Raw genomic sequence first — 11,563 nt, forward strand, 5'->3', positions numbered from 1 at the left:
AGAGACATGAATGCATCGGCCAATGGAGCATTGTTGGAGAAAAGCCACGCGGAGGCCGCTCACATCATAGAGAACTTGGCCACCAATTGCCATCAATTCCCAACGGAGAGGATCATCTTGAAGAAGGTGGCGGCTACAACAAGCTCGGATCCGATAGCTCTTTTGACGGCTCAATTGAACGCCATGAATAGCAAGATTGATGCTATATCAATGTCAAGGGTAGAGCCCGTGGTTGAAGAACAAACTAGCTTCGAGGATGTGAACTACATCAACAACAACAACAACCGAGGCTATGCGAACTTCCGGCCCCAACAACAAGGTGGCTACCAAGGGCAAGGGCAATACACTCAAGGATTCCAACCTAACCGCCACCCTAACCTCTCCTATAGCAATCCAAACAATTTCTTGCAACCACCGCCCGGATTTGCGGTGAGCCATGGCATGATCAAGGAAGAGAAGAAGCTCAACCTTGAAGAAATATTGATGAAGTTCATGACCACGACTCAAGCTCACATGACAAGAACGGATGAGAAGTTAGAGGCTCAAGCCAAGCAATTGAAAATGCTTGAGATACAAGTGGGACAAATTGCCGAGTCTATAAACAATCAACACCAACAAGGGCAATTCCCAAGCAACACAATCGTGAATCCCAAGGAGCATTGCAAGGCCATTGCTCTAAGGAGTGGGACAACATATGAAGAGCCCAAGATGCCCGACGAAGAAGATAGAAGTGGTGTTGTGGTTGAAGTTGGAGATGGCAACCCTTCAAAGGAACAAGGAGATAGAGGAAAGAAGAAGGAGGTGTACGTGGCTCCACCACCTTATTGCCCACCAATCCCTTTTCCTCAAAGACATCAAAAGAAGAATGTGGAGAATGAATTCTCCAAGTTTCTTGAGATTTTTCGAAAGGTGCACATCAACATTCCACTTATTGAAGCTTTGAAACAAATGCCCTCCTATGCAAAGTTCCTAAAGGAGGTCATATCAAACAAGAGGAAGATGGGAGAGAATGAGACGGTCAATCTAACCGAAGAATGTAGTGCCGTTCTCCAAAGAAAAATCCCCACCAAGATCAAGGACCCCGGGAGCTTCACAATCCCTTGTGATATTGGGAATGATCGCTTTGGGAAAGCTTTGTGTGATTTGGGAGCAAGTATAAATTTGATGCCGCTCTCAATCTTCAATAAGCTAGAGATTGGCACCATCAAGCCAACCACGATTGCTTTGCAAATGGCGGACCGTTCCGTTTCATATCCAAAAGGGATAGTGGAGGATGTCTTGGTGAGGGTTGACAAATTCATTTTTCCGGTGGATTTTGTGGTGTTGGATATGGTTGAGGACAAGGATGTACCTTTGATCCTTGGACGTCCATTCTTGGCGACGGGGAGGGCCCTAATTGATGTTGCAAAGGGCAAGCTCACATTGAGAGTGAATGATGAGAGTGTTACCTTCTCAATCCACAAAGCTCCCAAGCACAAAGATGGGGAAGAAAGAATGAGAGTGGAGGAATGCAAATTGATGCAAGTGATTGAACCTTGCATCAACATGAAAGAAAAATTGAAGGGAGAAAGGAAAGAGGAGGAAGCCCAAGGCTTGGAGTTGAAGCTTCTCCCCACACACTTGAAGTATGCATTCTTTGGTGAGAATGAGATACATCCAATGGGGCAAGACCGTGTACTCCAACTCAAAGAGTTAGATGAGTATCACGCATTTGAGAAGTCAAGCCTCTACAAAGAGAGGACAACAAGTGCTAATGACGAGATGATGCACAAACGGGAGTTTGCACCCGATGATGAAGTCCTTCTCCTCACCTTCCGTCAATCACTACCTCCGGAAAAGCCAAGATCAAAATGGACGGGTCCTTTCAAAATCAACAAGGTTTTCAACAATGGAGCAATTGAATTGAGAAAGAAGGATGAAAGAACCTTTGTGGTTGAGAAGGAAAGAATCAAGGCATTTTTGCCCTTGAAACCAAAAGTTGAAGTGTTCGTTGGAACCACCCCCGAGCCATAACACCATCATGGAGACGTCTAGCTCATGACGTTAAACTAAGCGCTAGTTGGGAGGCACCCCAACAAGGTACCCTTTAATTTTTGTATGGTTTATTTTTTTTTTATATGTTAGTTTTTTTTTTTTTTTGTGAGTCCGAGACAACTTCTCCTTCTCTTTTCTTCCAAACTCATTTTCACTTTGTGTGAAATAAGTTTGGGGGGAGGGGAGAGATGGATTAGTTGTCTCATCTATCTTAAGCTTTACTTGTTTTTGTTTGTTTTAGTATTGTTGTCTTGTTTTTGTTATTGTTGAATAAATGAAAGCTTGAGAGTTAGTTAAGTTGATATTTTTGTTTTTGTTTTGCTTGGGATAATTGTATCAAACTTTGTGATGTTGATTGAATGTCATTGGGCTTATGATATAAATCGTTTCTTGGAAAAATTGTGTGTATCACTTGTGGATTATGCATGAAAAGTTTGAACTTGTGACAAGTGAGTTAAATGTTTTGCCTCCAAGAACTTGAAAATGAGCTTGTGAGAATTGAGCCTTTGATTGTCATACATTTACAATCTCATTTTGTTCTTGAGTGTAAATCATTTGAGCATGTGTGTTGATCTCTAGAACTTGCCATTAGTCCTTTCTTGAAAATAAAAGTAGATGTGTTGTTAATATTGAAGTGATTTAAGGCCATCTTTGTTAGCCACTTAACTCAAATTGTGTCCAAATTCTCATTTGATCCTAGTTTACCCCTTTCGTGCCTTGTAGCCTTTCTTTTAATGAACCAATGATAAAGGGGTAGAACTTAGAGTGTTAGTGGTTGCTTTGATGAAAATGTATGAGAAATGATTGAAATTGCTTGTCAAACTTCGATTGAGTGAAAATCACTAGTCTCCTATAAGCTCAAAAAGAAAAAGAAAGAAAAATGAAGAGACATGTGAATAAAATAGTACAAAGGGGAGTGATTTGCCTTTTGAATCATGGTCTTGATAAGTATTCATAGGGTGAAAAGGAAGAAAAGTGGGGATATTGGTTGATTGATTAGAAAAGAACAATGGTGAATATGACATATTCAATTTGGGAATTGTATGGGATATGAGTCACTTTGCCTATAAACACCTCACCTCACCAAAGAGCTCTCATTGCAACCTAAATAGAAGCCCTTTTTGATCTTTATTTGTAACACATTGAAGTATAGAGAGTTAGGATAAATGGCAAGCTTATGGTAGATTGCATACTTGTTTCAATTTGAGTGCAAACACGTCCATTCTAAACACTTGAGAGTTGAGTGCGTCATTGAAACATCCACTTTGTTAGGATTCAAGCTTGGAGGTTATAATATTGAACTCATTATCACTTGTGACTTCTTGGAATGCATTTCTACTTGTGATGCACTTTTGAAAGATTTTTTGTAAAATTTGAAGCCCTTGAAATGACACCAATTCATGCTCACATGTTTGTTTACTTTTATTTCTCTTCTCTTCGTCGTTTGGGGACAAACAACACTTTAAGTTTGGGGGGTTGACAAACATGGTTTTCGTACCTCAATTCCACATGTTTTGTTGTCATTTCCCTTCATGTTTTGCTTGTGAATGCTTGTTTGTGCCCGAATATTTAGTTTTATAAAGATTTGATATCTTGGTGTAGTTTTGGAGCAATTTCAGGAAACCTCAATGATTAATTGGAGGATTTTGAAGATATGAGATTGAAGTACGTCTCGAGAGGAATCCGTGAGCGCAAACGGCGACCAAATCCGAGTCCGGACGAGGGAGAACGGAGCAAAACGAGCGGACTGCGCAATACGCCCAGTGCCCCGCGGTCACCACCCGCGGCCGCGGGGTGGGACCGCGGGTCAGCTGTTCCCAATTCCAGGGGTGTACCGCGGTCACCACCCGCGGCCGCGGGGCGGGACCGCGGGTTCCCTGAGTTTTGCCCACGTTTGAGCACCACGGGCGCGGGCCATGACCGCGGGAAAAGAGCGGAGTCGCGTTTTTTCAGCCCTTAAACCCCTTTCTCCCCCTTTTCCTCACATTATTCATCTTCCCCAACCTCATACTCACCCATTATTCATCATCCCCCAACATTCAATACTCATTTTCCTACCTCCATATCCAAGCCCTAACCCCCATTAATACTCATTCCTACCCATTTGAAGAAGGCATTGAAGAGGATAGAGGATTGAAGCAAGCTTCTCAATAGGATTTGTTCATTCTTTCTCTCTCTTTCATTTATGTTTCTCTTTTCATTGGGTATGTTATTGTTGAACATGATAGGCTAAATTTCTCTTTGATTTGGGGATTAGGCTAGATGATTATTGTAATGGATTGATTATTTATGCTCAATATAAATCTTGTTTGTTCATTTGCACATTATCTTTTCAAACCCTTGCTTTATTCTTGTATGGTTTGTTGGCCACATTCTATGCATTTCTAATTTGCACTTTGAATCGGGAGAGGATATTTGCAATAGATAAGGTGTTTGAAACATATCGATTCGATAACCGGGAGGTTGAGAGTTGGGTGAGAGTATGTCGATCTTTGTGTGCTTTTGGGAGTTATAGGTTAGAAGTTGACCGGGGGACGGCAACTATGACCCGTAATCTACCGTTCTAGTCGTCCGGGAGGGGGCTAGAACTAGTTGGGAGATCACTCTAGATAATTAGGTTCGTCAAGATTAGTATTGAGCTATAATTGAAGTCCTTTGCTTAACCATCGATGCCTAGTCCCTAAATCGCCTTAATCACTTGTTAATCCACTTTGCTTATTTGATTTTATTTGTCTTTGCACTTGTTGAGTATTTAGTTGATAATTAAACCACTCACCTCCTTGTTTAGTCTAAATAGCTCTAGCATAATGACTTAAGGTAATCACTAGAATTTGACTACTAATCCTTGTGGAATACGACCTTGCTTCCCTATATTGCAACTACACCGTATACTTGCGGCGTAGTAAAAATAATAGCGAACATAAGCCAGTGGTTACACCTCTCATTCCAAATGAGAAGTTGAAGAAAGAAGATGGGTCAAAACCGACAGATTCTACAAAGTATCGAAGTTTGATTGGGAGTCTACTATATTTGACGGCAACAAGGCCTGACATCAAGTATGCAACAAGCCTTCTATCCAGATTCATGGAAAGTCCGAAGGAGACCCACTATGGAGCAGCAAAGAGACTTCTCAGATACCTGCAAGGTACGCTCAACTATGGTATCTGGTACAAACCAAAGTCTGACTCACAGATAAGTGGATATAGCGATAGCGATTGGGCTGGATCTCAAGATGACATGAAAAGCACATCAGGCTATGCTTTCAAGCTTGGCTCAGGAATTTTTTCTTGGGGATCAAAGAAGCAAGACTCAGTTGCACTATCAACAGCAGAAGCTGAGTATGTTGCAGCAGCCGAAGCAGCATGTCAAGCTATATGGCTTAGAAGAATACTAGCGGATATGGGCGAACCGCAAGACTCATCGACAGAGATCTACTGCGATAACAAGTCAGCTATAGCAATGGCTAAGAATCCAGTTCAGCACAATCGCACCAAGCACATCGACATCAAGTATCACTTCTTGAGAGATGTTGAAGCAAAGAAACTTATCGAGATGAAGTATTGTCCAACAGAAGAGCAGTTGGCGGACATCTTCACAAAAGCACTACCAAGGGACAGATTCCAGTTTCTACGAAGAATGCTTGGAGTAACCGATAAATGCATCAAGGAGGAGTATTGAAGTGTGATGCATTTATCTAGAATATTCTAGGTGAGAATAAGCTATGTATATTCTAGAGAATTCACCACTAGCTAGATCAATCTAGAGTATTCTAAATAATACTAAGACAAGTATGAGTATTCTAGAGATTAGATATTTTTCATATAGTATCTAGAGAATTCCATAAGTAGATGCTAGTAGAGAATTCTAGATACAAGTTAGTGTAGTGGGATCTAGAGAGATCTTCCCACACCTATAAATAGAGCTCTTGTGAGCCATTTGTAATATAATCTCAACAATATCAAACATCTTAAAAACATCACTCTATCTAATAATATCTAAGTTCTTTGGAGACAAGAGCTCCACTCTAAAATCATTCTCTCTATCTTCTACACACACTACACTCACAATATTCTCTACACCACTTCACTACAATCACTCACCACACTCAAACCACTATATAATCACCTCCATTTTCTAACAGTGTGCCACTTCATTTCAAGCTATTTTAAGTTTGAATAATTAAATTAGATTTTTTTTTTCGAGTTAAAATATTTTGGCCCACGGCCCCAAATCTAGGTTAGGGACCCAACAGCCGTAAACAAGAAATTAACTTTGATATTTTTATCTATCAAGGCTAATCCTTCAAAGTAAACACCCCCTGAATTCGTAAACACTCCCCCTTAATACGAAGGCGGGAGAAACCCCATACAATCCAAAAGCATCAACAACCATACTCCCCCTTTTTGTCAAAGAAATTACAAGGGAGCCATCGTCTCATCACTCATCAGCCTCATCAACAGCCTCCGGCACATCTTGAGCATCCTCATCCTCGACATCGTTGTCGGACTCGGTAGCGTCAAAGGAGCCTTCTTCATCAAAGTCGGACTCGGTAGCATCAACGGAGTCTTCTTCATCCAAGTCGGACTCGGTAGCATCAAAGGAGCCTTCTTCATCAAAGGAGCCTTTTTCATAAACATCAGCGGCAATGAACACTCGAGGTTCCCACAGCATGAACACCTGTGAATCCTGCAGCATCTGTATCAAGAGGTGAATTACACAATTTTTTTTATATCTAAATTATCATCTAAAACACACATGAGATTCTTTAGGTGTATCATGAAATTCTCATGCTAAGATAGAATTCTAGTACCATAATTAGACTATAAGACTAACTTACCAACAATCACTACTACTATAGGCACAAATTCAATTGCTCAAAAGAAGTGATGGGCTAAAAGCCTAAAACCAAAGTCACGAATCCTATATAAAACATTTTCAAGTCAACTATATATGATCTTACTTTTGTTGTCTGTAATACAACGACTGAGTGGGATTGGAGAACATGGCATCCCATCTTTCCGTTTGATCCATCTTTTATACCCATGCCTGGAAATTAATAGATAAATATAGGGTGTGAGAATACATAAATATTCAAAGGATAGTGAAGCAGTCCTCTTGTGTTAGTGTGTCGAAGTTGTAGCAACCCACAATGAACCTACACACACCCACACACATTGGAGCAACACCTCCCTTGTTTTAATTACTTGTGAAATTCTCATTTATAGATGAACTAATAAGAAAAATGAAAAGGAGCAATTTTAAAACACTTTGATCAGAATTCTCATCTATAAATTTTCATTTATAGACTAACTAATAGAATTTGGAATCCCATAATTAACTTGAAATATATATTAAGACTAGGAAATGAATTGATCGGCAGTTGCAAGACTAACCTTTCAAACTTGATAGTAACGGGTTTCTCGTCAAAAGAAAACGAGGCAGTGACATCAATGGAAGTCTCTGGATCCGGTCGTAGTTTCTTAGCACAAGTCAAAGCTACAGGATTGCAGTTCACTACTTCAATGGTTCCGAGCATATAATGAGACGGCCAGTGGATCTCTTCTAGTTTGTAGCAATGTTTCAAGCTTAGGCGAACAAGATTAGGGAAGCTTCCATATCTTGGTTTCCATTGCACCAAATCACTGTCTTCAATAAGAAGAAACCTAAGTTTCAAGAAACTTCTCAGTTGTGTTTCCCACTTTGAACCCCGAAAGGCATAGGCTCGCAATTTGAGCACTTCAAGAGAATGCAAAGAACCAATCACATCCATGTATTCCCAAGAAAAACCCATGCCACTCAAATGTAATTTTTCAACCAACGTGGCAACATCAATGAACTAGGAAACGCATGATCGTACTTAACCACAGGATTTATGATGCTACATTTCAATGTCTCCAAACTTCCAAGTGTTGAAACACAACCAAAGCAACTTAAGAGGTCATCATGCTCGTCGTAAGGGGTTAGCTCGATTTGAACTCCTAATTTCCTTATACAAGGAACTTTGTGGGAGAGTTCCAAGATAGTAGAAATGCTGGCATTCACACCTATAAGTGTTGAGAGTTTTTCCAAAGAAGTATAATGACATGGAGCTACAAGGCTCTTCCCCAATATCTCAATATGCTCCAACACTTGCATATCCCATATTTCTATTGGTACATACGATGGAGCTCTACAAATTCTAATGTTGCTATGCAGATGGATGATCAAGACTCGGAGGTTGAAAAGTTTGGATATGGTTGTCGGGAGTTCTCCATTGCAAGTTAGAGCAAGGTACTTTAGCAGGACTAGTGTAAGAATTTCTGTTGGGAAAGTGTACAAACGTAGATTAAGAGCGTCTAGTTTGCCAAGCAACTTGAAATCGTCACCCAATGGGATTGGATATTGGTGGTACGGACCAAAAAAAAGAAGAGAACGTGCAGAGGATGCACAGTTCAATCTCATGGAAATGCAAAAGTCTTTGATGCTAAATAAAATGTTATTTTCCAGACACAAGCAATGCTGACCTTTTACATTATCTTCTAAGTCTTCATCAAGTTTATTTAAGACGTGATAAAACTTGTTCTTCCGAGCCTCTCCTCTACACACGTACCGCCACGAAGAATGAAGCCAACAAGCTTTAAACTTGCGGTTACCAAACTCCCACCAAGAATTATAGATGTTCCTTTCGTTGAATAAAGCAAGATACCTATAATTGCAAAGCTGGTCCAAACATTTGAAGATAGAATCCTCCAAAGACTCTTTTTTGTTTATGTTATGAAACCAACCCTCACAAGCCAACATATTCATTATCTTGGAAAGGGGGATGTTATATTCCGGAGGGAAGACTCCCATATACAGAAAAGGCATTTTAAGATATTGAGGTAAGTAGTCGTAACTTGGGAAAAGTACCTTTGATATCTCATTATATGCATCCGTGAAGACCGAATTTCGCTTTTCTGCTACATCATCCCAGTATTTGGGGTCTGTATCCTGGGCTTTTTGATAAGATGTCAGCCACTGTGACTATCATAAGAGGAAGATCTTCACAGTTCTTTGCAATTTTGGTGATAGCTTTGTCAAGGTGAAAAGGGCAATCCTTTTCACCAAACACCTTCTCGCATAATAGCTCCTTACTTTCTTCTTCCTTCAAAAACCGCACCAATATTGTATGAGTAGGACCATGCTTTGAGCAATATACGTTTTTGTCTCGAGTAGTAACCAAGATTTTAATTAATCCATCATTGATGTTCTCAAAGGATCTTGTCAAGGAATCCAATATCTGTCTCTCCCACACATCATCGAGCACAATGAGGCATTTCTTTCCCTCCCAGACACCATCAAGGACGTTTTTCTTTCCCTCCAATCTTTCTTCCAAGTAGGCACCTAATTCGTGATCTCCTTGTGTGATTCCACACATTTGAGCTAGAATGCCTCGTGACACATCATCGAATTGAGATTTTCTGCCTACTCTGACCCACACGCGATGCTCAAAATGGCTCAAGATTTCTGGATCTTCAAAAACTGCCTCAGCAAGAGCAGTCTTCCCAACGCCTGCAGTCCCAACAAGTGCGATGTAATCGTTAAAGCAACGGCTTTCCATAAGTTCCTTTTTGAGTTGTTGGAATTCATCCGATAATCCAATCATCTTGGACTTGGTCCCACTTCTTGAGGAAATGGATTGGTCCACGTCGTCGTCTTCAGGCATATTGTACACTTCATAAATGTATTCCTTCTCCATATCCTTGAGCCTCTCCATGAAGGAATCAACATCATCTTCTATGCAGCGCAGATCAATGGAGAATCTGATTCTCTCACCCTCAACACCATTCATGATTCTTGGCGTGTTGAATTTTCTTCCTTTCTCTTTATGCACCATCAGTCTTCTTCTTCTTCTTCTTCTTTCCTCTTGTGGTTGTGTGGTGTGGAGGAAGTCTTTGAAATACAATCTGGTGGCAGTACTCTTCTTGTTGCTATGGGAAGTGAATACAATTTGTGCCTGTATTCTCCTTCTTCTTCTTGTTGGGATTGTGTGGTGTAGACGAGGGCTTTGAAATAGAATCTGTGGTAGTGAGGGAAGAGATTCCAATAAGCCTCCGAATTCCCTTACTCTCTCTTTCATTTCTTCATCAACTTGGTCTGCACGAGATTGTGAAGGAATTCCAAGAATCTGTTGGTAGAGAAGGGATTCCAATAAGTCTTGGAATTCCCAAATCAACTCTTTGATTCTTCCATCCAAAGCATTCACCTTCTTCCTGCTCTTGCTTGTCCTTGTCCTGTCCATCGTTCCAAAATATCTTGCAACGGCCGCAACTGATAGTAGGCGCGTTGCAAGATATGTGGAGAGGGCTCAACAAGGCTAAAATGAGAAGAATGGAGAATATAATTAATTGTATTCCTCAGAGAATCGCTGCACCCGTAAGCCGTCATTCTCCTCTCTCGCTGTCAAGGGCGGATCTACGAATTTAATAATGACCCGGGCGAGAAAATTTTTTAGTAAAGAAACGGGTCATGTTTTGAAAATAATTATTTGGAATTACACAATCATTACCGAGCGAAAGTAACATATATAGATAAAAAAAATTATATATATAGGTAATAAAAAAATTGACAGGGCGACAGTCGAGGGTACCTGGCCTCTAAAACCGTCCCTGCTAGCTGTGTCCGGCGCCGGCGGTGGTGGCCCGAGGAAAATATGGTAATGATGAAAAAGGAATTGGTTCACCATGAATTATGGTTACCTGTAAAAATTAGGATAAATTAAAATCATAGCTGATCAATTATTAAGTTCTTGAAAATAATGAAAATGGACTTACTATGAAGAATTAATGCTGGTTTTTGGAGTGAGCAAGAAGAAGAGTAGATCAAAGCAGAACAAACTTCTCTTCTCCTCTCAATTTGCAAGAAATCACTTGACTCAGTATTGCAGCCTTTTGCCATTTGCAGATTTTGGTGGGAATTAGATAATTTGCTAGTTAGTTTCACATCCACTAGTTTATGATTTTTGCTGATGGTGATGAAATGGGAAATTTCAATTTTCAATATTTGGCCCACATGCAATTATTTTGTTTCTCTGAATGTGATTGGTTGGTGTGTATTATTGTAGATTGGACACTAAATTCTACAGGCGACTTAGTAGACTTCATGGACTTCATATTTTATTATTGTATTTTTATATTTTTGAGGCGCATAATAATAATAATAATAATAATAATATAATAATAATAATAATAATAATACTCCATACTAGAGCATAAATTATATGTGGGCTAAAAACTAAGAAACCCAAAATTAAAAATCCCCCTTTAAAATTTCATAAAGAAAAAGAAGGCCCATATAATGAACAAGGTAAGCAAGCAATCCCATACATGTAAAACAATAAAAGAGAAGCATAATTAATTAAAAAAAAAAAGAGAAGCATAATCAAATCAGAAACACCAATAAATTTGATAGTGAGAATAACCGAGCTCGAAGATTCCACCTTGTAAGAAAATAAGAATATCGACTATCGAGTATCAATTTCGATTCAAGGAGAGAATTGATTTTAAGGAAG

The 11,563-nt window shown here is 39.8% G+C and overlaps 1 protein-coding gene across 1 annotated transcript; it reads right to left on the minus strand.

Annotated features, from left to right (window-relative positions):
- Nucleotides 1–6,356: 6,356 nt before the first annotated feature.
- LOC131006134 (disease resistance protein RPP13-like) lies at nt 6,357–11,009 on the minus strand. The gene is made up of 5 exons (XM_057933301.1): nt 10,827–11,009; nt 10,643–10,751; nt 7,428–10,467; nt 6,995–7,080; nt 6,357–6,729 (listed from the first exon to the last, which is right to left on the minus strand). Exon 3 carries the CDS (start codon nt 10,292–10,294, stop codon nt 8,978–8,980), a length of 1,317 nt encoding a protein of 438 aa, XP_057789284.1. The 5' UTR covers nt 10,295–10,467; nt 10,643–10,751; nt 10,827–11,009; the 3' UTR covers nt 6,357–6,729; nt 6,995–7,080; nt 7,428–8,977.
- Between the last annotated feature and the right edge of the window lie 554 nt (nt 11,010–11,563).

The sequence above is a fragment of the Salvia miltiorrhiza genome, chromosome 1, assembly GCF_028751815.1.
Source record: "Salvia miltiorrhiza cultivar Shanhuang (shh) chromosome 1, IMPLAD_Smil_shh, whole genome shotgun sequence".
Lineage (NCBI taxonomy): Eukaryota > Viridiplantae > Streptophyta > Magnoliopsida > Lamiales > Lamiaceae > Salvia > Salvia miltiorrhiza.